A 25,261-nucleotide genomic window follows, 5' to 3' on the forward strand; every position below is an offset into this window, starting at 1 on the left:
AACCAGTTAAGTTCCATTTAGACTCTATTTTGAAGAGTTATGTGGGATTCAATAGCTGAATAGTCCTTATGGTGGTCTTCTGCATAGAAATAAATTGTACCCTCAATGAGCAAACCTGGGGTACATTTTTGAGTCCACAGCTAGACTGGCCAGGATTTCCTGGAGCACAGCCTGATGTCCTTCCAAACCAAACCATTGTTCCAAAAAAGGTGACAAAAGTATTTAGTGATGAGAAAAGTGTGTGTGTATATTTTCCCGCCCAAAATCATTCATCCTTGGCCTGAGACCAGGCCTGAAAAATTTCAACCTGATCGGTCAGAATTTCAAAAAGTTCTAAGGAATTGAAAACAGAAGGTTACAATGGAAACACATTGGCAACCTTAACTATAGATGTGTGGGCTTCTCCTACCTTTCCTCGGTTCAGGAGGGTGGATAGAGATACCAATTCTGAAAAAGAGAAAGGGGGAGTCAAAGGCCAAAATGACAAGTGTGATCATGGGGGCTATTTACATCAGGGATGAGTCAGAACCAGATGCCCTCTCACTCTTCACATGGTCTTTGAGCATATCTGGATTTAGGACCCAGATGTGAACTTTAGAACAGATAAACTCTGAACATGGAAACCACAATAGTGCCACACTCAAGCCAACGGAGTGGCATAGGTATGGTTATTCCTCTTGCATGAGGTTTAGAATAATAGAATCATAAGGTTAGAAGGGACCACAAGGGTCACCTAGTCTAAGCCCTTGCCAAGATACAGGATTTGTTGTGTCTAACCATCCAAGACAGATGGCTTATTTTAACATGGAGTTTTAGAGGACCACATTGCCCGGGGTATAGGTAATGGAACATGGAACCATTCATCTCTAGGACACTGGTTGAAATATAGCCCAGGTTATTAGTGAGTGAAAGTGTTACGATGAGAGGATTGAATAGTGACTTATGTCAAATGAGAGTCTAGTCTCAGTTCCAGCTCTCAGTGAATTTATGTCCCGATCGCCAACTATTGCCCTGGTTTTTAGTTATAATAGAGAAACCAAGGACTGAGGGATATGCAGACTGTCTGTGGACCTGCCCACAGAGAAGGTCGCTGCAGATCAGGATTGAAGTATATTGGTGGGACAGTTTGGGGGTAAACTACCACTGCCAGTGCTGTAATTATTCTGTGAGTAAAAAAAAGTTTTCACACTATGCAGGGCTGCTAGTCTGACACCTTTCACCAGCACAAAATTCACTCAGCCCAGGAAAAAAACAAATCCTACATTTTAAATTGTGAATGAAGTTGGTGTTCATGAGAGTGAACAACCAACAGCTCTAGGCTGAGTCAAGTATCGCATGGAAAGACACTGTGCAAGGTTTTCCCACAGCACAGCTCTGCTAATGCACTTCTGTTCTGACATGCAACACCCCTGCTTTCCAGCGTCAGTTCTTTCTGAGACAGAGATTTCCATTTGTGTCAAATCATGCCAAGTTGTGTGGTGTGCAGATCCTGGGTTCTTTCTAAGACTCTTTACACATCTTCATTTTCTTAAGGAAGCAATGCTGGAGCCTTCTTACACTAGGAGAAGCAAAACTAGGAAATAAATATAGTTACAGAGCATTTCAGGGACATAGTCTTGACAAGCAAGAGATATTGACATTGTCCCTTTGATTGAATGATTTTTAAGTTGAAAGCCACCAAATTTTATTGCCAATGTACCAGACAGGACTTTTAAATAAAAATTCCAGCTGTAAACCTTTTAAAATGTAATGACTAGTTACCATTATTTATTTTTCTCCTATCTAGTATGTAAGATCAAGATGGCAGAGTTGGAGAATTACGTTTCAGTTAAATTTGTAAAGAAGCGGTTTAGTGGTCATCCATGTAAACTCAGGGGTTGTACCGTATGACTGGAGAATTGTTAACATAATTCCTATTTTTAAGAAAGGGAAAAAACGTGATCTGGGTAACTACAGGCCTGCTAGTTTGACATCTGCAGTATGCGAGGTCTTGGAAAAAATTTTGAATGAGAAAGTCGTTAAGGATATCGAGGTCAGTGGTAATTGGGACAAAATACAACATGGTTTTACAAAAGGTAGATCGTGCCAAACCAACCTGATCTCCTTCTTTGACAAGGTAACAGATTTTTTAGACAAAGGAAATGCAGTGGATCTAATTTACCTCGATTTCAGTAAGACATTAGATATGGTTCCACATGGGGAATTATTAGCTAAATTGGAAAAGATGGGGATCAATATGAAAATTGAAAGGTGGATAAGGAACTGGTTAAAGGGGAGACTACAACAGGTCATACTGAATGGTGAACTGTCAGGCTGGAGGGAGGTTACTAGTGGAGTTCCTCCGGGATCAGTTTGGGGACCAATCTTATTTAATCTTTTTATTACTGACCTTGGCACAAAAAGTGGGAATGTGCTAATAAAGTCTGTGGATGACACAAAGCTGGGAGGTATTGCCAATACAGAGCAGGACCAGGATATCATACAGGAAGATCTGGATGACCTTGTAAACTGGAGTAATAGTAATAGGATGAAATTTAATAGTGAAAAGTGCAAGGCCAGGCATTTAGGGATTAACAACAAGAATTTTTGTTATACGCTGGGGACGCATCAGTTGAAAGTAACAGAGGAGAAGAAGGACCTCAGAATATTGGTTGATCACAGGATGACTATGAGCCGCCAATGTGATATCGCAGTGAAAAAAGCTAATGCGGTCTTGGGAGGCATCAGGCGAGGTATTTCCAGTAGAGATAAGGAGGTGTTAGTACTGTTATACAAGGCACTGGTGAGACCTCATCTGGAAAACTGTGTGCAGTTCTGGTCTCCCATGTTTAAGAAGGATGAATTCAAACTGGAACAGGTACAGAGAAGGCCTACTAGGATGATCCGAGGAATTGAAAACCTGTCTTATGAAAGGAGACCCAAAGAGCTTGGCTTGTTTAGCCTAACCAAAAGAAGGCTGAGGGGAGATAGGATTGCTCTCTATAAATATATCAGAGGAATAAATACCAGGGAGGGAGAGGAATTATTTAAGCTCAGTACCAATGTGGACACAAGAACAAATGAATATAAACTGGCCATTAGGAAGTTTAGACTTGAAATTAGATGAAGGTTTCTAACCATCAGAGGAGTGAAGTTCTGGAACAGCTTCCAAGGGGAGCAGTGGGGGCAAAAGACATATCTGGCTTCAAGACTAAGCTTGATAAGTTTATGGAGGGGATGGTGTGATGGGATAGCCTAATTTTGGCAATTAATTGATCTTTTACTATTAGCGTAAATATGCCCAATGGCCTGTGATGGGATGTTAGATGGGGTGGGATCTGAGTTACTACAGAGAATTCTTTCCTGGGTGTCTGGCTGGCGAGTCTTGCCCACATGCTCAGGGTTTAGCTGATTGCCATATTTGGGGTCGAGAAGGAATTTTCCTCCAAGGCAGATTGGCAGAGGCCCTAGGGGGTTTTTGCCTTCCTCTGCAGCCTAGGGCACGGGTCACTTGCTTGAGGATTCTCTGCACCTTGAAGTCTTTAAACCACGATTTGAAGACTTCGGTAGCTCAGACATAGGCTAGGGGTTTGTTACAGGAGTGCGTGGGTGCGACTCTGTGGCCTGCGTTGTGCAGGAGGTCGGACTAGACAATCATAATGGTCCCTTCTGACCTTAAAGTCTATGATTCTATGATCCCTGTCATCCATTTTTTTCCTCAAGCTGTTACTATGTTTAATTCTATGCAACTGAAATTCAGAATTTGAGTATGTGAATTTTGCCTGCTTTGGAGGTGAATGAGGCACACTGTATGAGAACAAGAGTTTTCATACAACTTTACCCATGTCCTTTTCTGTCCTTGTCTTCATACCTGCCAATCAAGAAGAAACTTGTTACTATTAATACACTCACTTACATATTCTCTTTTATTGGAGGATCTCAAAGCATCTAATAAACCTTCAGAAATTACCACATGCCTCTAAGGTATTTAACTAAAGTATTAGCCCCATTTTACACATGGCAAAGTTGAGGCACAGAGCGGGTACAGCCAACATTATCAAACTTTAGTACCCCAAATTAGGTGCCCAAGTCTATAATTAGGCTTCTAAGTGAAAGTGACCTGTTTTTCAGAGGTGCTAAGCAACTAGAACTACCATTGACTCTGAAAATCAGAACACTTTCGTTTAGATGCCTGTTTTAGTTCCTAAAGTTTGACATAAGAGAGTTTTCCAAGCCTAGGCAGAAATTCCATGTCAGGACTAGGAATAGAATCTAGATCTCCTGACTCTCTTGAAAAAAACCTTCATGCATTATGCAAGCAAAGTGCTACCCTTTAAAACACACCTATTCAGCATACTTTGGCTCTGCTGAACTATCTCACGAGAAAACCTTTGTTACGCTCTTGGCCACTCTGTTTACAGGTCTAATTCTGTACCTGTCCCACGTGAGAAACCCCATTAACAACATGTCTTGGAAGCAGTTGCAGAATGGGGATCTATATGAATTGGATGGATTATGAACTAAACTAAGTCTAAGAATTTTTTTAAAAAATCCTTTATTCTTAACCTTATGTACAGCTCAATATTCAGATGTGAAATGGAGCTAAAGTCACATTATTCCGAAGAAAACTATTACAAAATTAACGAGGAGTCCGCTGCGTTGTTTTTGTGGATACAGACTAACACAGCTACCCCTCTATTACAAAATTAAAATTAAATATAAAATAGAGACACCAGGTGTTAGTTCAGAATACTGGGTCTGATTCTCCACTGCCTTGCTTCTTGTACAGCCACTTATACCACTGCAAATGAGTGCAAAGTGAGTGTAAAACACCATCAAATCAGAATTCATCACTCATTTACACCAGAAGAGGCATTTTACACTAAATCTGCACAGGTGTGATTACACACAGTTCCATGGGTGCGCGTGGCAGTGAAGAATTAGGAGAATTTAACTGTAGAAGCTTTGGCGGTGATACAGGCTTTAGCTCTGGTGGAGAACTGGACGATCTGCCTAATCAGAAAAGGAGGGAAAGGAAATCTGACTGGATTGGAGAGTGGTTTCCTGCAGTGAAAGGCAGGCCACTAGCTCTCTGCATCATTTTGTCCCTGGAAGTAGTGAGCTTTCAATAACCTCTTGCATTTAGCTTTCTGGAGCTAGAGTCAGGATTTTAAACACTTGTAATCAAACAGAAGATTCCCTCTAGTTAAGACTTCAGGCTGGGGCCAAAACCTTTTAGTTGAATACTGGGGGACCTTCCCAAACAAGCCAGCCCCATGACTCACACACTTCCAGATCTTTGGAGAGCTCAGTCAGTCTCCCATCCGATCGGAAATGTGGGACTGAAGTGCAATACATTCTGTAAATCCATCTCAGTGAAATCTAGAGGACTCTTGTACACACTCTTCTGGCTTAATATACTCTGCCCTTGCTTACCCCAGCGTGGTCATTATAACATCTGTCACCATCATGCGCTCGCGGGTCAGAACTTCAGCCTCTTTCACTGCAAGATCAGAGTCTATAATCAGAGGGTCTTTGCCAAAAGAAGGTATTCGCTAAACACTGAGGGGCAGATTCCTCACCCTGCCAAGCCCTGCCCTGGTACAGTGGAGATGGGGCCTGCAGGTCTAAATTACATCAAGGCAGAATAAGGTTTGGTGGAGCAGAGCTCTTCCAGGCCCCTCCCTGCCTTGGCCATGCCCCACCCCCAGAATGCCCTTAACATGTCCCTTCCCTCCCCTCCTCTCACACCAGGGAGTGGGGGAGAGGAGACTGACACAAGAGATGGTGGAGAATTTCTCTGCGCCGCAGGAATTCTCCACTCGCCTGCCTCAGGTGCTTTAAGGCAGAGATGTGATGCAAAACAGCCTTAGCAGAGTGAAGAATCCAGTGTTCCTAAAAAAGGTGATGTTTGGGGCCTGTTTTCTTCCTTTTTTTCCCCTCTTGATTATTCTTTAGTCTCTTGTTTTGTTTATGCAAAACCTTACCACACTTTTAATTTGACACATGGCCCAAAGCCCTAGACTGTAGACGTTATTCTTATATTAGGGGCATATAATCATTTTCTATCAAAGAAAAGTAATAGAGATATACCGGAATCTCTGTGAAATGTATGTACTTGAGTTGTAGTTTGTTGAAATTCATCGTATTTTCACATTTGCTCTTCATTCAGCAATTACAGACATATTATAATGATGAGATACCATTCATCTACACTATATTATGTTTAATACTATAGGGAAAGTGTTTGTAATATTGCAAAAATTTACCATCCAGAACTTCTAGGGAGGCAGTGCAGATGGATTGTCCAGCCTTGTTAGTAGCAATGCAAGTGTAGGTTCCACTATATTCCTTTCCAACATCCAGCAGGATTAGACTGTAATGCATGTTGGAACTGGCGAGCTTGTAACCAGGAGTCTCTGGTTTGATCCACAGAACATCTTCATGAGATTCTTCTTTCAACCAGGTAATTGTGGGTGCTGGATGTCCTAAAGAAAAGAGCAATAACCTCTTTAATTGTCCCACTGGTGTTCCTCCCTTCTTAAAACCCTGTGTACTATGTTGTGAGTGAATCCTACTTTCAACATGTTTGCTGATCCATTTCCAATAACAGTAATAAATCATAAATGAATACTTGCACTTCTAGAGCATCTTCCATCTAAGAACTTCAAAGCACTTTACAAAAATGAAAGATTAGCCCTCACAACACCCCTGTGAGATAAGAATGTGCTATTATCCCCATTTTATACATAGGAAAATTGATGCAACAAGAGTTACACGTCTTGGTTAGGAGCATCCAAAAGTCTGTTACAAAGATGGGAACAGAACCCAAATCTTCTGACTCCTACAGTAGATAAGGACTTCAAGATTTGGCTCAGTGAGAAGATAGGATACATTGGGCAGCTCTGCAAATTAAGTAACACAGAAAGAAAGTTGTGTTTAAGCTCCGTTTACCTTCAACCTTCACAGAGAAGGTGATACTTGCACCTTTCCTGACACTTTTATTGGTAAATCTCTCCAGGAACCTGGGTGGCACCAGCTGTTCTTGAGCATCTGAAAATTAAAAAGTTCATGGTGAAGTGGTACAAGTGAGGCTAAGACTATTGAGAAGTTACTCGTAGTTCTATTATCACCGATTGTGCTGCTCCTCTCACCTGTTTCTGGCAGTTCTTCCTTCTCACCAGGACCTATAACACAGAAAGACAAATCATCCCACTATGAAACTACATCTATAGAAAGGACAAATGTCTCCTTTCTGTGAATTGTGCACTCAAGAATGTGGTCAGGTGATATCAATGACTTACTCAACACAATATGGACTACACACAAATTACATTTTTATTAAAAATTGTTATTCATCTCTTTAGTAGAATATATCTAAAAGCCATTTTATAATATAAGTGACATGTACATGTACAGTAACTCTGCATAAGAGTGACTGAAATCTGTTTTAATCTTCTATTAATATATCATACATTTGAACAAAGATCATTTTGATAAATTACACCACAAAAACATTCGGCCATAAATTACTAACTCCATGAGTACTGATATTTATTAATAAATAAAGAAATTAATTAATCAAACATCATCATCATCATCAAAACATCACACTGGCTCTATACCTATCTGCTTCTACAATTGAGATAAACTCAACCCTTATTAAAAGTACTGCAGTATTCTACAGTTATGGCCTCAGATATGGACCATATCACACCCTTAGTTTTTAAGTACAATTCCCCAGTGAAGGCATTAAGGACAATGGAGTTAGAATGCATGTGCAAGTAAGATCAGAATCAGGTAAACAGAAAGGTGATATGACTTCCCTTAAGAACACAGTGAAGATCCATGGAAGATTAGTCAGGAATAGAACACAGGTTGCCTGATTCTCAGTCCAGTGCTTTAAACACAAAACCATCCCTCTATCCTCGGTTTATGGCCCATTTTATTTTCCAGAATATCTTGCTGTCTATAGGCTTTATCAGGAAAAGTGAATATTTAAACCAGAGATAGCCACTGGCAGAAAGCACCAATAACTTACCTTTGACTACCAAACTGGCCGATGAATATGCAGAACCTGCAGAGTTGGTAATAAATACTGAGTATTGACCAGCATCCTCCTTAATGACATTGAGGATTTCGAGTGCATGAAATTGCTTCTTCTCAGTCTTCAGGATTCGGTCTGAGGCCTGTAATGGTTGCCCATCTTTGAACCAGTAAAGACGAGGTTCTGGGTACCCTACAAGAAGCAATGTAAGAAGGGGTGACTCACTATTTTGGAGCCTCTCAAACCAATCATACACTTCAGTGTAATCAAAGAAAGGTCCATTCTTACCAATGCTGTTTGTTCAAGGTTCTACAGTGTCCACTTGGAAACTAACCCACATACAGAGAGTAGTTTGATTCTGATATTTGTGCTATTTAAGAATTAAAATTCTATTATGTACTTTTCAGGTTCTAATTCTGCCCCATCACCTTGGTATCTGAGTGCCTTCCAGAGTTAGAACATTGACATTTGGATCTGATTTTCTACAAATACAAGGCCAAATCCTAAAATCCTTACTCAGGCAAAATTCAGACCGAAGTCACACTTTGCCTGCATGGGGACTTCGAGATTGGTCTCATGGCCATTTAAGCCAAAACAGTCCCCACTCTTTCCATGGGCAGGAGCAGACCAACCCAGTAAAAGTGCTCCAGGAAACCACAGACGGGGGCAGTGACATCTCTGTAGTTTTTCTCCTTTATTCACCCAGATGTTGTAGACGTTTCACTGTGAGGTCAGGGATACACACAGGTGGAATGGGTGGGCCAGTGGAGGGAGGGTCTAGGTCACAGAAGTGGGTTGGGTACACATCTACTGTGTAGGTCTTCTACAGATAAGGGACAGGAGATGGGACAACAAGATATCCCAGAGCCGGGGCGGAGGCACTGGGCCTTTGTGTGGCTTTTGGGGAAATCTGCTGATTCTGAGGGGACAAACCACCTTTATGCTTTTTTGGGGGGAGGGGATAAACCCCCCCCCCACACACACACACTGATGGAAAGATCAAGAAGAAAACACCATGATTTAGCAAAGCTTTCTGTCCCCTATATAGGCTTATCCCAAGTAGCAGACAATTTGGGTCTTAGCTACTATCACTTGAACTAATCATTACATAGTACATCTACTCTGAAACACTAATGAAAGGCAATGGTTCATATTTGTAAGCATTATTTTTAAAAACTAGCATGCCCACACTGTACTTTTCATTCCTGGCAACACAGCAATTAATGCATTTAGAGACTAGTTGATCTTCATGACCGAAAACCTAAAAAAAAAGAGTTATAGGACCAGATTTCCAGAAATGTGTGCATGCAATTAATCACTGAGGATATGACCACACAACTGAATACTTACTTTGCATGAACTATTGCCCAGTTAGGTGCTGGTCATCTACTCATACACACACTTGTGACTGCTATTTCAAATGTGCTATTTGAGTGCACAAATTACGAGCACAATTGCATGCAAAAGCATATGAGAAAACCTTGTCCACACACGTTCACAGATATCAAGATGGGACTGTTGTAAATGTCATAGGTCCCCTTACCTTTGACCTTCAGGTGAAATTTAGCCAAAGATGCTCCAGGGGCCACGTGAACATCATGAAGCTCATCTAGGATTTGAGGCAGCTGCTCCTCTTCTGTGGTGGATTCTACTCCCTCTTGTTCTCGGCTAGGTATAGATTAGAGTCGGAAAGAAAGGAGGAATTGGCATATTCCATTTTAGGCTCTTCAGAGGAATGCACTCTAGTAGGCACAGACTCTTCTTCGACTCCCCCCAGGCATGATCCTTTCTGCCCAATCTCCTCCAATCTGCCCCTGTCCCAGTCTTTTCTCTTTTCCACCGAGGGCCCGCCCTCCCAGCCACATTCTCCTCAAGCTTCTCATCCTAGTCCCAGTCTCCTTGTACAGTCAGTCTACGTTATCTCCCTCCTGACTCCTCATCCAATCTGTTTCTCTCTTCCACCCTGCCTCCAGATGCCTCCCCCTTTCTCCACCCCACTGGCTCCCAGTCCTAATCTTCCTCTCCAGGCTCTTCAGCTAATCTCAGGGTCAGCCCTTTGGCTCCTTATCCCAGTCTCCTTCCCCAGCCACTCCCAGTCTCCCCCACCCCAACTTACAGTCCCCTCCCTCCTTCTACACTCCTTGTACCAATCTACTCTCCCCACCACAAGTCCAACTCTTGTCCTCACTGCATTCAAATCAGGCAGCTTCCTCCTCCACACCACCTGGGCCCATCAGGGAGGTCATTTAGAACATGGGAGAGACAGTCTTGCGGTTTTCAATTCAGCTGCCCAGACCCAACATGACCCACAGCAGCCCAGGGCCCAAGTATGGATGGAATCTTTATTGACTTTAGCTGGTAAATTCTAAGGAGTCTCTCTTGAGCCTGTGTGAACTGGGATTTTTCAAAGGCTTATGCATTGGTCAAATTTGGGTAGATTTTCATGAGGACTGCAAAAGACACATCCCTGACAAAAGGGAAACACCCCACCCTCTGCCAAATTTCAAGTTCCTGCTTCGAATCATGGGAACACTAGAGCTTTTAAAACCAAAGGTAGTCAGAATTTTTTTTAACATCGTCAGAACAACACCCCCCAAGCCCCATTCTCAGAAATGACAGAACCATTTTGGCTGCAATTTGGTGCGGGGGGAGGGGAAGAATCAGGCTGAGCAGACATTTGGGAATCAAAAATTTTAGCCCAAACGATAAAAGTTTGGTAAAGTCATAAGCAGCTGAAAACAGGGTCTTATAATGGGAATTGGTGGGCAACCTGAAAAACAGGCAGTGTTAACAGCCCCATTTCACAATACAAGCTTTTTATCTGTACATCTCAAAGTGTTTTACAAAGATGGGAAAGCAGCGTTATCCCCACTTCATAGATGAGGAACCTATGGCACAGAAGTTAAGGAAACTGCCTGAGGTCACACAGCAGATCAGTGCCAAAACAGGGAACAGAACGCCAGGATTCCAGCCATTCTACATGTGGCTGAAAAGTAAAATCAGACATGCGTTAAATCCCATCGAAAACAATTGGCTAAAATCTCAGTGATACACCCGGCACTGCTGAGAGGTTGGGGACAAAGAGGACTCTAAGGTCTAAAGGTGATTCTGGATTGGATCTCAGGAACAGTCAGAGCCATCTCGGTCCCTGGTATAATTTAGAGAAGCCATGAGCACCCAGCTGCCAATGACCCCTAATGGTCATTCCTGAAGGCAGTGCAGCAGTTTCACCTTCACTTTCTTTTCCTGGCCACTCCCAATCCCAGACTGAGGAGTTCATTACACCAGGAAGGAATTCCCATGGGGCTGAAGCAGCCAGGCTGCTGGCTGTTTTGCACTGAGGGAGCAGCACAAAGCAGACACAACAGGGCTGATATTTCACTGTAACCAAGCCCACTATAAGCAGGTAGCACTGACATGAAATTACATTCACAGATTACACAGCCTTTGCTTTACCACTGTAATGATCGTGGTTGTCTGATTCCCACTGAACCCATCTAAATCCAAACACTCATGAATAAAAATGAGCACTGTGCCATGTTTTCCAGTCACCGCGGCTCTGTCATTCATATTTTACCTTGAGAGATATCCTTTGGCACTGTAATATGAAGATGTCTCTGTCGCGTCTGCTGCTGTATCGTAATCAGTACTGGTCACTGATAAAGGAAAAATGGACATTCTCCATGATCCACACTTTGTAACCACTGCTGTTCGTAACAGTTACAGGTTGCAGGTTCTGAAATTTCATTATTGGGAGCAGCAGCCTCCGTGATTCCCCTTCTTAATACTCATTCATCTCCACCCATTTGACCTGATGCCCCCTCCAGACAAAGGACAGCTAGATGAGCCCCACCAATGCTACTGCAAGAGCCAGCCAGAGGGCATTGCAAGAGAGAAGCCACACACGTTTTTCCCCAGGAGTGAGTGTGCTGTCTCCGTAATGCTTACAGCCTTCGTGGAGAGAGAGGGAGCTGGGAACTCAATCTCAGATCACAATGCACTGGGTATGGCCCTATGATGCATTTCTCATGTGAGATTTCTCCGACCATTGGGAATGAATGTGCTGTGCTCAGCAACTAACTAATCCAGTTACACTGGTGACAACGTTGCCAAAAGCTGCATCACCCTCAAACATAGGTCATGATAACGGGAGAAAATACACCCCACAAAATCATTAAGCTTACGGCTACATCATCTACATTTTAATTAACAAATTATTTTCCTGCCAATGAGATTCACTTATTCAGATCAGCCAGAATAAATTGCATCTTTATTCAACACCCATTCACACTCCCCTACTAATATTATGCATAATATTATAACAAATGTGCAAATATGCATCTTATTCAAATACCACTCACACGCCCCATTAATATTATAAAACATTTTGTTTCATAATATTCAGTCTTTTCAATCATTCCTCAAGACTCACAGTCCACTCGCAGCTCCGCCTTGCTTGAAGAAACTCCCATGTTGTTTTCAGCAAGGCAGCGGTAGACACCCATGTCAGTAGGGACCACGGCGGTGATGATCAGTTGGTGGCACCCTTCCTGGTCCTCGTTGATCATATAATGGTCATCTTCTTCGATAACTTTCCCATCCTTGAACCAGCGCACCGTGGGTAAAGGTTTGCCAATAACAACACAGTCAAAGCTGACTGGGTAGCCGTCCTGCACCTCTTGGTTTTGAAGCTCAGTTATGAACATGGGAGCTGAATATGGTAAAGTTGGAAGAGAGAAAAGAAAACAACCAGCTGTGTTAATTGGTAAAGATGCACTTCAAGAATGCTGCTGTGCGGTGTGTCAGAGGAAGGGACTTGCAGTGATGCTGATTGGCAAGTTTTAAAATAATAGAGAGGTGCCCTTCCTCCATAATATAAACAGTGAAGGAGTAGCCTAGGTTGGGTATTTTCCAGTGAAATGTTTTTTCATCAGCAAATGCCACTTCCTCAAAACCAAAACTTTTTGTGTGAAAGGGTCAGTTTTGACATGTTTTATGACTTGGAGAATGTTTGAATTGATTTGAATGGTTTAGTTTCAACATTTTCAAAAAGAAAAATTCCAGTTTTTCAATTCTAAATGGCGTTTTGTTTCAAAATGTCAGTTAATTCTAGTAAACAAAAATTGAAAATGGTCAAAATCGAAACAAAATGTTTTGAAATTATCAAAACAAAACATTCCAAAATCATTGAAAGGAAATATTTAGATTGAACCAAAAGGATTTTTTCCCCCGATTTCCAGTTCATAAAAAATTTCAAATATTTTGGCTTTTTGCCCCAGTTCAGGACTGGAAAATGTTTTGAAAATCTTGAAATCTTCAAGGAATGGGAAAACCACTTTCCACCCCTTCCTCTCCCAACTCTACTCAGTAGAATTTGCCTTATAAAAAGGACTAATTTATTCTCCAAGAGCTGTTCCAGACACTGCAGCATCACCACCGTAAAGTAAGGCTTGGGTCAAGTCCCTCCCTCTGTAAAACGGGGCTGAGAATGCTTTCCTATCCCAAAGGGCTGTTCTCAGAACTGCTTAGTTAACTGATACTTTCAAAGCATTGTATGAAAGCGATTGTGTGTTTTGTTATTAGGGTGAGTAAAATTTTTTCCCTCAAAACATTTTTACAATGCAAAAAGGATTGGAAATGGAAATTTTAGTAAAAGATAAAAATCTCTGTTTTCAGGTTTTCAACCCCCCAAACTTTAAAGAAAATTGTTGTGGTGAAAAATAATTTCCAAGTGAGCTCTAAATATGATTATTAAGTAAGAACCTAGCAGGCCTTGCTAACCTGTGTCGGAAGTCAGTAAAGGTGGTGGAGGTCTTTTCACCAAGGGTTGAATCTGCCCTGGAGCAGGAGGTGCTGCTTTCCCTATGCGAAGCTCTATTTTTTTAAGGCCTTGGTCCAGGATGTCAATCTCGACTGGGATACCCAGCGCAGCAAACATCTCTCTGAACCGGCCAGCTGCTGTTTTTGCTTCCGCCAAGATTTCAAACTTGATGTAGATGTACTGATCATCCTCGCGATACGTCTGGTGATCTACCACCTCCACCTCCCCTTCATCCGCGCTGACAAAGAGTTCCTCCTCCACATCAGACATTTCCGTTGAGATCTTGGACTTGAAGAGCTTGTGAAGCCTCCTTCCTGCTTTACGGAACGCATCATCCAGTTCGCTGCCAGAAGAGCTCTCCGTTTCACTGTCAGTGAGGCGTTTCACTTGCTTGTGCTTACGAAGAGCATCCGGTGCCCGGGTACTAACCACCACCTTAGCACTCTGGGAAACCTTGCCAAACTTATTAGATGCCTCACAGGTATATTTTCCCGTGTCTTTCATGTCCAGGCCAGTGATAATCAAGGAGCAAGTTCCATCACTGTAATTGTCTATGTGATAATGGCGCCCATCTGAAAGTTCCTCATCGTCTTTCAGCCAACGGATCTTCATATCAGTTTTGCTGAGAGCCACACACTCAAGGTGGAGAGTGCCTCCTGGCTCACCACAAAAATCTTTGAGGGTATCACTAAACACGGGACATTCCTGCTGTTTGATCTCCTTCCTCACTTTGTAGCCTTTGAAAGCAGCCTGAATTTTCACAGCTGCTTTGTTCATGGAAGGATCATCTAAATCTTCCATGATTTCTGGTTCAGCAGGCTTGGCAGGGAGTGCAGATTCACTAGTCTCGACGCCCGACTGCTCCCAGTGTTTCCAGAATTTACTGGTGGAGACCGTCTGAACCTTGCTACCAATGCTAACAGTAGATTTCCCGGCCTTTTTAAGGTAGTTAACTAGTGAAGGCGTCCCAGCCCTAGACTCATCGTCTGAGCTTGTGAAAGAGAAGTCTGCTTCTCCAGTTTTAGTCAGCTCATCACAGGTGGAGTATTCTTCTGAATAATAATGAGACTCCACTTCTTCCTTCTTCAGCTTATGAAGTTTATAATCCTCTTCTGGCACTTCACTGATGGAATCCAGGGTTGGCTCCCTGCTCATTCTTCGCTTCTTGGCAATAGCCTCCCACAGGAGGTGAAGGTCCCCCTCCTGAGCAGCTTCGGGTGGCAGGCTGGGCTGGAGATGTCCATCCACCATTTCTTCAAGTTGAATCATGTCACGTGCTTCCTGGGCTGCCTCTTTTGGCAGTGCCACTGTGGGAACTAATTGGGATTCAGTTAGTAAGACGGTAAGAAGGAGCATGTGAATAAGGCAAGAGAAACCACATGAAAATCAGGCTCCAAATCCAGGCAGTAAAATATCACTGGAATTAAAATTAACCACTGCATAAAGCACAAATCACACACGTTAGAAAGAAAATATGGCCAGTCCTTGAACAAATTCCTCCCCCTCCCCCATGCATAAAAGTGATGGGCCAAATCCTGCCTTTGTTTGTTTATGCATCCCCCAATGTCTAACTCAGCTTCTTATATGCAGTCACTTTCTGAAACTGAAAGCTGTCTAGCTTTCTGCTGAACATACTCCATGGAAAAAATGCCCCACAGGACCTGCAGTGAAGACCATAGGAGGTGCTAATAACATCAGAATGGCCATACAGGATCAGATCAATGGTCCATCTAGCCCAGTATCCTGTCTTCCACCAGTGGCCAGTGCCAGATGCTTTAGAGAGAATGACCAGAACAGGGCAATTTATCAATGATACATCCCCTGTTGTCCATTCCCAGCTTTTGGCAGTCAGAGGTTTAGGGACACCCAGAGCATGGGGCTGTGTGCCTGATCAACCTGGCTAATAGCCATTGATGGACCTATCCTCCATGAACTTATCTAATTCTTTTTTGAACCCAGTTATATTTTTGGCCTTCACAACATCCCCTGGCAATGAGCTCCACATGTTGACTGTGTGTGTTGTGAGGAAAAAGTACTTCCTTATGTTTGTTTTATGTTACATCCTGGATCAACCTGCAGAGGAACAGTGAAAACATGTATTGTAAGAACACACCGATTCTCATTGGAGAATTTGAGAGGAAGTCATACATTCTTCACCTGGCTCTACTTTATGCATTTGTCTGAGGGCGCAGAAAAAATATTTTCAGTACAAAAGGTTTTGTAAACACTATTTTTACCTACATTATCTATTTTCAGCTTTACTAATGCCATTAGGAAAGTGTAGCATTTTTTAAGAGGTGCCCTGGCACTGAATGGGGAAAGTCTAAATTGCAATGTAAGAATTTTTTAATTTGTAAGAACTCTGCCTCTCTGCCTCAGAGTTGCAGCAGCCAGTCCCAGAGGAGAACCATGCCTTGTGCTCTCTCTCTTTAAGTTTGCTCTCTCTCACTATTTTTCCTAACAGGAAAGTAATTCAGAATGAAAGCGTATGGTTGCCTCTTGTGTAGGGAATAAATACACTTACTTTGACTTTGATTTCCCTCCCTCTTGAGGAATCCAGTAAACTCAATTTTAATTCTTTCCCACCATCCTTGGTCTCAAGTGAGGATGTGGTAAAAAAGCATTTGAGAAATTTTCTAGTGTGGTGAACACCATTTTTCTTATAGTGTTTTAATTTACCCACAGCTTATCCAATTAAGCTAGTTTTTGTGAAACAATTCTCTTCCTTGCATTGAGAACCCTCTCTTATCCATTGGATTGCACTGAGAGCTCTATCTCTGCATGGAAAAGAGCTAGAGACTTATTTTCCTTCTTTAAATGAAAGCTTACCGGTAGGTCTCCAGTAGTCATCTGGTGACCCTTTTTACGGCTGCGGGAGCCAATGAGACACTTGGACATCACCATTTAAAATCTTAATGACTTACAATTAGAGTTTAATCAACAGTCTTGAGCACTAGGATGTGGCTATATTACTCCAGTGAACTAAAATGTCTCACTTCTGTTTTTGTGTGTGTTTTGGTTTTACTCTTCGCTATAAAGTGGCAACAAAGTTTTGGACTCTGGTGAATGTGTCCATTTTTAAATGCACCATTGATAAGGAAATTCTTGTCTGATCACTTCAAAACCCATAGACAAATTGTATCTCGACAATAGACATGATGTCCTAATTTTGAGGCTGATACGTCTTTGCTTGTGGATTTGCAGGAGGAGAAATATTGAGTTTATAATGCAAACTGAATTCCCAATATTAACAATGGAGAGGCTATTGAGTGTCCTTAATTTGAACTAATAAAAACTCTTAGATATACATTTTCTGTACCTTCAAGAGACAGAAGGGCAGAGGATCTGACATCGGGAGAGATCATGCAGGTGTACAATCCTTGATCCTCAGGTTTAAACGCACGAATAATGAGTATCTGCTTCTTGCCATCAGACTTTATTTCATATCTCCCTCCAGGCTGTAGTTGTTCTTTTCCTTTGACCCAGATTGCCTCTTGGGTCTCTCTTGAAAATTCACACTCCAGGACAGCCACCTCCCCTTCCAAAACCGACTTGCCTTCTAAGGGACGAGTGACTGTAAATGGAGGCTCTGCAATTATAAAAATTAGGGCATTAAAATCAATGAATGCACCCGTCTGCTGTATGGACCCCAAAACGGGTGGAAATTAGAGCCTGTGAAGCATCCAAGCTTTGAATTTTGGTGTTTTAAAATTTTTGTTCAACTGCTGCAGCCAATCATTGGAAGGTAAATGGAAAAAGTACTGTAATTTAGAGTTTACAACTTCTAAAGCTCTCCAAGAAGATTAGATCACATTAGTTTACAGCTATATACAGAAGCCATTGCGCTTTCCCCCCTTACGTTTTTGTGCTTATAGGTCATCACTAAGGCCACGATTTTGTCATGGAGGTTGTGGAAGTCACAGAATCAGTGACTTCCAGAGATCTCTGTGACTTCAGCCTGTGGCAGTTGGGAGCCGCAGGGTCCCCCCACTGCCTACGGTGGCCAGGAGCTGTGGGGACCCCTGGAGTTCTGGGCCCCGCAGGCGGTGTGGCGACCCTGCAACTGAGCTCCCCATTTTGGCACAGATATTTTTAGTAAAAGTCAAGGACAGCTCACAGGCTTCCGTGGATTTTTCTTTATTGCCCGTGACCTGTCTGTGACTTTTACTAAAAATATTCGTGACAAAATCTTAGCCTGGTCATCACCCACTTTTGCCAAGTCTCTCACACATTCTCATACACCCCACCAAGACGTAGCCCATAGTAGTCTCACAATTCCTATATGCTCGAAGTGTGAATTAGAAGCATAGAGCCAGCTGAAGTGGCGCTCCCTTAAACTTTTGAAGAAAAGATCCAACATAGAGAAAAGATTTTGAAAGCTGCCTCCATCTCAGGTTTTGAAAAACATGATGAAACCTTCACTCTTGTTACTAATGACTGAGCCAGCAACTCTTAAATAGTGAGAAAATATCTTGTTATATTCATCACTTTGATAGATGATCTTCTAATAACATGACAGTTGCATGGCACCAGTATTTAAAGTGCACCTGAATTCAGCCAGACTTGACCGAAGAAAGAAACATGGGCAAATATGTTTTTTAAATGTTCTTTTTCCCGTCTTAGGAATTTAACTTACCAGGGGTTTTCAAAAAAAGATAAGAAGAAATGATACAAAGCAAACACGCACCATTGCAATAGAATGTAGAGAGAGGCTTTACAAGAAAACAACTTAGAGGAAACTGAAATGATGGCTCCCTATCTCTCCATGACCACTGGGGTTTCACAAATAGTCACTGGAGCAATTGTGAATTGGTACCCACAGATACATTGTCAAGGTGTTAAATTACAAGAGATATACAAATATCAGAGAGAGAGAGAAAGAGACAGAAAGAGGCATTTTAAGGAGGAAACACTGCCTCTCCCTTGCATGCACACTAAAAGTCTCGGTTGCCATCAGTCACAGTAATATAGCCATTCCAGCATGCCCTGCCTCAGTCATTCCATCTGGTCTTCATGAGAAAAGAATCTTACGTTGATCAGACAAAACTCAGAGATGCATTGCAAGCCACGAGATTGAGTGCTGCGGTATGGAGAGAAAGATGTCAAGCAGATAAACAACACAGCAGATTTCACTTTGCTTCTGTCCAGAACAATTTACCAACTTCTCTCCAAGACTCAGTATTTTGTGTTTGCTACAAAGCACCGAAATATGCTATAGTGTGGACACTTAGCTCTCATGTGAGGTCCCTTGAATGTGTGAAGCAGACATGCCATGCGAAATACAGGCCTATAACAGCTCTTAGTGCATAATGGGACTTCTCTAGTTCTCACCTAGCTGAACAGCTTGAGGTAAATGCACTGGTTCACCAGCACCAACTTTGTTTACAGTTGAAATGCGGAATCTGTAGGCTTCGCCTGGTGAGAGATTGTCCACAACAAACTCTGTGTTTTGAATAAATTCCTTGTTGCATTGCTGCCAGCTACTACCAGGCGTTTTCCTCTCAACATTGTAGCCTATGATGGCACAGCCACCATCGCTCAGCGGTGTGAACCAGGACAGAGTTACCGAGCAACTGCTCTTACTTAAAATCTCTGGATCTTCCGGGGGATCAGGGAGGGCTGAGGGCACAACAGAGTTCCAATGATGTATAAAATAAGTGCTGTCACTTTTTAGTGAGATTACAAATAAGCCCTCATTATAAACAATAAGGAGAAATCTAAGTGACACTTTCAGTATCTCTCTCACCATGAATCGGAGCTGCGTGAAAATCAGACACATCTTCACACAGCTGACAATTCTCTGCAGACCTGTGCTGTCTATGGTGGGGGTGACATATAGAGCAGGGTGGAATTTTTGGGGTGAATAATTTATTCAACCAAAAATGCATTTTTGGCTGATCCGAAACTACTGGCAAACATGACCTAATTAATACCGTTTGGGAAAAAGTTTTTTTTTTTCTCACCAGCAAACTGTGTGTCTAAATCTGTCCTTAGCCCAGCGGTTAGGTCACATGCCTAAGATGTGGGAGACCCAAGCCTGAATCCCCACTCTGGAGCAGGTCTCCTCCTCCCAGGTAAGCAGCCTGGCTATAAACTATTCTGGGGTATGGCTGCTCTCAATCTCTCCTGTTGAAGCTGTTCCACTTCATATAAACACTTACATAGTCATTGGGCCAGAGAGATAGTGTGAGGATGACTATACCCTCCTGATCAAAGCACCTAGGAGGTAGGAGACATGGCTTCAAATCTTCTGTTCATGTGATTCAGAGCAGGGATTCAAACCCCGGTCCCTCACAAGTGCCCTAACCACTGGATTAAAGGCTATAAAGGGGACACACACATATTTGCCTGCCTGAAACCAATTTTTCTGATTTGCCGACCATTTCCGAAAGTCTTCAGAACGAAACTGAATATTTTCCCTGATTTTGCAGTTTCCAGGCCAAACCAAAAAAATTAATTATTCACCCAGCTCTAGTGACGAGCAATAAACTCACTGCAACCACATTAGATCTCCTAACATTTACCAAGGAACCTTCCCAATTCTTGTGATTTTTAATGCCACCTTGTCCAATCAAAGACAAAGTACGGATGAGCCAAAAGCTCCAAAAATCAGGTCAGAATGTGCCCAGAGTTCAGGGATGGTCAGGCCCAAACTTTAATTACAGTCCATCTCTAATGGAAATGGAGTTATCACAGGATTGCACAAAAACTCTCGTAAATCTCACGGAAATTGCTCCAATACTTGTGCAACTATGGTGTCGCTCTCCATGTAAACCGGCAAATAGAGCATAAACGCATGAAAACATTGGAACCGTGTCCCTGCACATTACCTGGGGACTGATAATTACCCTCAGCATATCCATAAGGATTTATCATGCAATATACACTCTGGTTTAGAAGACAGAAATAGCTCTCTTAGAATCATAGAATATCAGGGTTGGAAGAGACCCCAGGAGGTCATCTAGTCCAACCCCCTGCTCAAAGCAGGACCAATCCCCAATTTTTGCCCCAGATCCCTAAATCGCCCCCTCAAGGATTGAACTCACAACCCTGGATTTAGCAGGCCAATGCTCAAACCACTGAGCTATCCCTCCCCCCTTTAGTCTGACCAATTTATTTGAGCATAAGCTTTAGATGAAGTGAGCTATAGCTCACAAAAGCTTATGCTCAGATAAATTTGTTAGTCTCTAAGGTGCCACAAGTCCTCCTTTTCTTTTTGCGAATACAGACTAACACGGCTGCTACTCTGAAACCTCTCTTTAGTCTGAAACCACATGGGTATTTTCCAAGAAAATTACTTGCCACTAGGTGGCACTGCAGTGTCTCTATGAAATTAAGGACCAAATTAGACTGTAACCTAGTCTTTAATTTTGGGCACCCAAAACCTCCAATTTGACTGTGCAAGTCTTGGATTCACAATTTATCAGCTTCTTGTTTGGGTTTACATCTACAACTCCCAAAGTCTAATAACCCTTTCTGCATGCACAAATGCTGTTTCCTTACACACCCCAATAATGGGGTTCCTAAAATTTAGAAGCCATTACTGAAAATTTGTCCCATAATGACAAACAGGACCTAAAAGGTCAACAGTTAATTTGTTATTAAATATGAGCAGCAAGATACCTGTGCACTGTGAAGTAAAGTATTGCTATACATCAATCAGATTGACCATGAAAATCTAGAATCAAATATCAGAGGGGTAGCCGTGTTAGTCTGTATCCACAAAAACGATGAGGAGTCCGGTGGCACCTTAAAGACTAACAGATTTTTTAGGGCATAAGCTTTTGTGGGTAAAAAACCCATTTCTGAAGAATAAATCTGTTAGTCTTTAAGGTGCCACCGGACTCCTTGTTGTTTTTGTAGAATAAAATAGCACATTTTCAAGTGCTTTTATTTTCTTGGTAATTTTTCCTCACTGACTGTAATTCAATTTTCCCTAAGGCTGGTAAGTTTGCAGAGTATTGTTTTAAATAAAGATAGAGACAGCTTGCTCAGAAAATTGGTTTCTTCACAAGTATGTACAGTTCTAGTTAGTACTTCACAGAAGCATCGTAGGTTACAAAATGGTGGATTTCAGCTAAGGAAACACTGAAAAAAAAATCTCTTCACTAGTTGGTTTAATTTTCATTTCATGAGACAGTCAGAGCAGAATAGCACAGCAGCAATTTATCTAACCTGGGGAAGCTGGTGTGCGCATCTGTGGGAAGGAGAAACAGAAAACAGCACAGATGTAAGAAAATCAGAGTGATACAGCTCGATCCTGTAGGCTGAGAAGCATAGAATCATAGGGTTAAAAGGGATCACAAGAGTCATCTAGTCTAACCCCCTGCCAGGATGCAGGATTGGTTGTGTCTAAATCAATCAAGACAGATGGCTCCAGCCTCCTTTCGAAAACCTCCAGTGAAGGAGCTTCCACGACCTCCCTAGGCGTCTGTTCATTGTCCTGCTGTCCTTACAGTTAGGAAGTTTTTCCTGAGATTTAATCTAAATCTGCTCTGCTGTAGTTTGAACCCATTGCCTCTTGTCCTGCCCTCCATGGTACAAGTGCCAATGGCTAGAATTGGCAGAAATGTACACCGGATAAACCTACCTATTACAGATAACGTGGCTGATGCAATTGCATCCCTTGCAGCAAAAGTCACCTCTCCAGCATGATGTGGTTGGGCTTTCTTCAGGATCAGTCTGTAGCTGTCTCCATCTGCCTGTATTTCCCAGTTCTCGTCTGGTTGGATATCCACGTCATTAATATACCAGGCGACTTCGCTGACTGGTACTGCTTCACTTAAAACACAGCTAAGTGTAGCTTGGCCCCCAGCAGTGACTTCAGTGTCAACCAAAGGCTGCAAAATTTCCAGGCGCCATCCTGCAGGTAAAAATATGTAATCAAACCCCAAGATTTAAGTGTCAAGATTTATACTTAATCTTCTTGCTGAATCTTTTGACAGCTAGACCACATGGGCTGGCAGAAGAGCCTGATGAGTTTTCTAAGGTCTAGGTTATGCAATCTGGTTAAAGGTGACAGAGATCTTAGAAGCTAGACTGCCAAAGCTATCAGGAGAGCTCCTTCAGATCTGTGTACTGTAAGCTCCTGTTTTGGTCCAGCTTTAGCCCTGATTCTGCATGCTCATGTGTAGGGGGATCCCTTTACTTGTGCAGAACCACATTAAAGTCACTGGGGCTCTGTCCTGCTGCTAGAGTCCATCTGTGCCAACAGGCTTCAGGAGAGGGGTCGTTACTGGATATAAGGGCCCTTTTCCCAGTTTTAGCCAAAAAATTCAAAAGCACTTTTCTCACTTAGAGCTTGGGGAGTTTTGCACAAGCAAATGGCAGTTGTCTCTGAAGAAAGATGACTATTTCCTGACATTTTGTGAAAATAGCAGCAAAATTCATGAAATGATGGTGAATTCATAACACTCCACATGCTTGCTGGTGTTGTGGGCACAACCATCTGTAAAGCACAAACTAAAAAAGCTTCTAAGCTTTAGTAATCTCCCTTCATGCCCACACTTACTTCACTGGTTCATCCTCACCCTCTCTTTTCCCCTTTTCTGTAATTTGATTTGGGATTCGTTCCCTCGCTGTTTTCCACTCAAGGAGAACATTTCACAATTGTCTTTTGTCTCTGTCAGCAAATAAAAACAACTAAAACAATGTCCTCCCTTTACTCTTTTCAAACAGAGAAGAATATCCATAGAATGATATTAGGGGGTTTCAAATGGTTTCACATTTTGCTCTTGAATTTCTTTTCCACCTGCAACCTACACTATTTCCATGTTTTCCCTATTGAGTAGTTTGTGAGTGCTGTCAAGAGCAGAAGACGACAGACCTTGAGTCCTTTGAATTCAGCTCCTCTCTTTCCTACTTTTTACTCTACTGTACTATTTTCCCTCAATGAAATTCAGTGAAGGACATTGGGTGAAGTGACATGACTGGACATCCTGAAGACATGTTGGATTTCACTTTTTGTGAAAAATTATTCACATACTCTGGGTTTAGGTCCTGCAAGCTGGTAACGTACAACTAAGGGTGACTAACATAATTAGGGTTTGCTCTGGATCAGATCTTCAGTTTTTTTCATGGAACATGCCATTGGGCACATATCACTGTGAGACACATGATGCCCAGATATGAAATGGAGATTGTGAGAGTGTAGCCAGACAGGGGCACTAATGCTCCTAAGAATTATAAAGAAATGTTGAGTAGATAAATGAATATGCTCCTCTTTATATCTAGTTGAAATTATTTGGTTGGACAACTGAGATTGAGATAGGTACTTTGTACAACTGTGAGAGCTGTGACTGTGAATCCGTTTTCTGCCAACAAAAAACTGATGTTTTTGGGAACTCGGGGCTCAAATAAATCTTTTATCTTCGTGATATTTTGTGTATGTCACGAAGATAAAAGATTTATTTGAGCCCCGAGTTCCCAAAACATTATTTTAACTCTACATCCTGTATAAAGAGCTTGATTAATTTCTGTCTGCAGGAGAAGCAGACGGGGGGAACTGATGGAAATGTAGAAAGCATGGAAGATGCACTGCTAAGTGTACAGAAAACACGCTGTTCAATCACAGTAGAAAAGAAGCGAAGATCACCATAGACAGAAAAGAAACCTGTCATAGACAGAAAAGAATTAGGAGCTGTTGGGGAGTATAGCTACCCAGCCCAACTGAGAGATGCTATTCCTCACCAAGAAGATAGACTGGAGGGAAACAAAACTGTGTGGAGAACCTTTGAAAGATAGAAGACACAGTTCCACCTCTGTTTAAAAATTAGATTTTTGACATTGGTGTACCACCAACCCATGAGCTGTTACACAAACACTACAGCAAGAAGGTTTGAAGAGCAAGCTGGACTGCGAAGCATGGGAGGAGGTATGCATGGCTTACACGGAAAAAATATGAAAGCACATAAATGGATAAGAGAAAAAAAACAAGATGAAAGACCAGTTGAAAACTCTGATGAATCAAAAATAGCATTGAGCTTCCAGTAGCTGAACTATAAGGCAGGCTGAAAGACATAGTATACTTACAACTGGCAAACGAAAGATGAAGATGGAGAGACATGTTTGCAACCTATGTGGCTACATTTAACCAAGAAGCAGCATGTTTGTCAATGCCATGAGGCGATGCAATCACTCAAATACATAAGCCAGGTTTTATTTAATATATATTATGTATGAATAAAGGTTTCTCATTACATGTAAATTTGACATAGCATTGTCACAATTTAACCACTTTTTCCAAATGTTGACTAGCAGTAGACAAGGCAGTCCCAAATAATTCCCTACAGGAAGAATTTTCTAATGGTACCACAGAAGCATTGGTGCTAAAAGACTATCAACAGATGGAATTTATACTGATGACTAAGTAGCCACAGCAAGAGAGAAGACCCAGATGTCAAAGTGTCATGAGT

The 25,261-nt window shown here is 42.1% G+C and overlaps 1 protein-coding gene across 1 annotated transcript in view; it reads right to left on the bottom strand.

The window, feature by feature from the left end:
* The window catches only part of OBSCN (obscurin, cytoskeletal calmodulin and titin-interacting RhoGEF), a 281,809-nt gene that overhangs the window by 85,486 nt on the left and 171,062 nt on the right, over positions 1–25,261 (bottom strand). The window contains exons 72-84 of the mRNA XM_043541677.1: positions 22,438–22,710; positions 17,167–17,436; positions 13,808–15,163; positions 12,459–12,737; positions 11,604–11,682; positions 9,570–9,694; positions 8,021–8,218; positions 7,134–7,166; positions 6,934–7,032; positions 6,249–6,467; positions 5,416–5,482; positions 3,821–3,850; positions 410–447 (exon numbers count right to left, since the gene is read on the bottom strand). Of these exons, the coding sequence (XP_043397612.1) occupies positions 410–447; positions 3,821–3,850; positions 5,416–5,482; positions 6,249–6,467; positions 6,934–7,032; positions 7,134–7,166; positions 8,021–8,218; positions 9,570–9,694; positions 11,604–11,682; positions 12,459–12,737; positions 13,808–15,163; positions 17,167–17,436; positions 22,438–22,710 (3,066 nt within the window). The remainder of the gene's footprint in view (positions 1–409; positions 448–3,820; positions 3,851–5,415; positions 5,483–6,248; positions 6,468–6,933; positions 7,033–7,133; positions 7,167–8,020; positions 8,219–9,569; positions 9,695–11,603; positions 11,683–12,458; positions 12,738–13,807; positions 15,164–17,166; positions 17,437–22,437; positions 22,711–25,261) is intronic.

The sequence above is a fragment of the Chelonia mydas genome, chromosome 2, assembly GCF_015237465.2.
Source record: "Chelonia mydas isolate rCheMyd1 chromosome 2, rCheMyd1.pri.v2, whole genome shotgun sequence".
Lineage (NCBI taxonomy): Eukaryota > Metazoa > Chordata > Testudines > Cheloniidae > Chelonia > Chelonia mydas.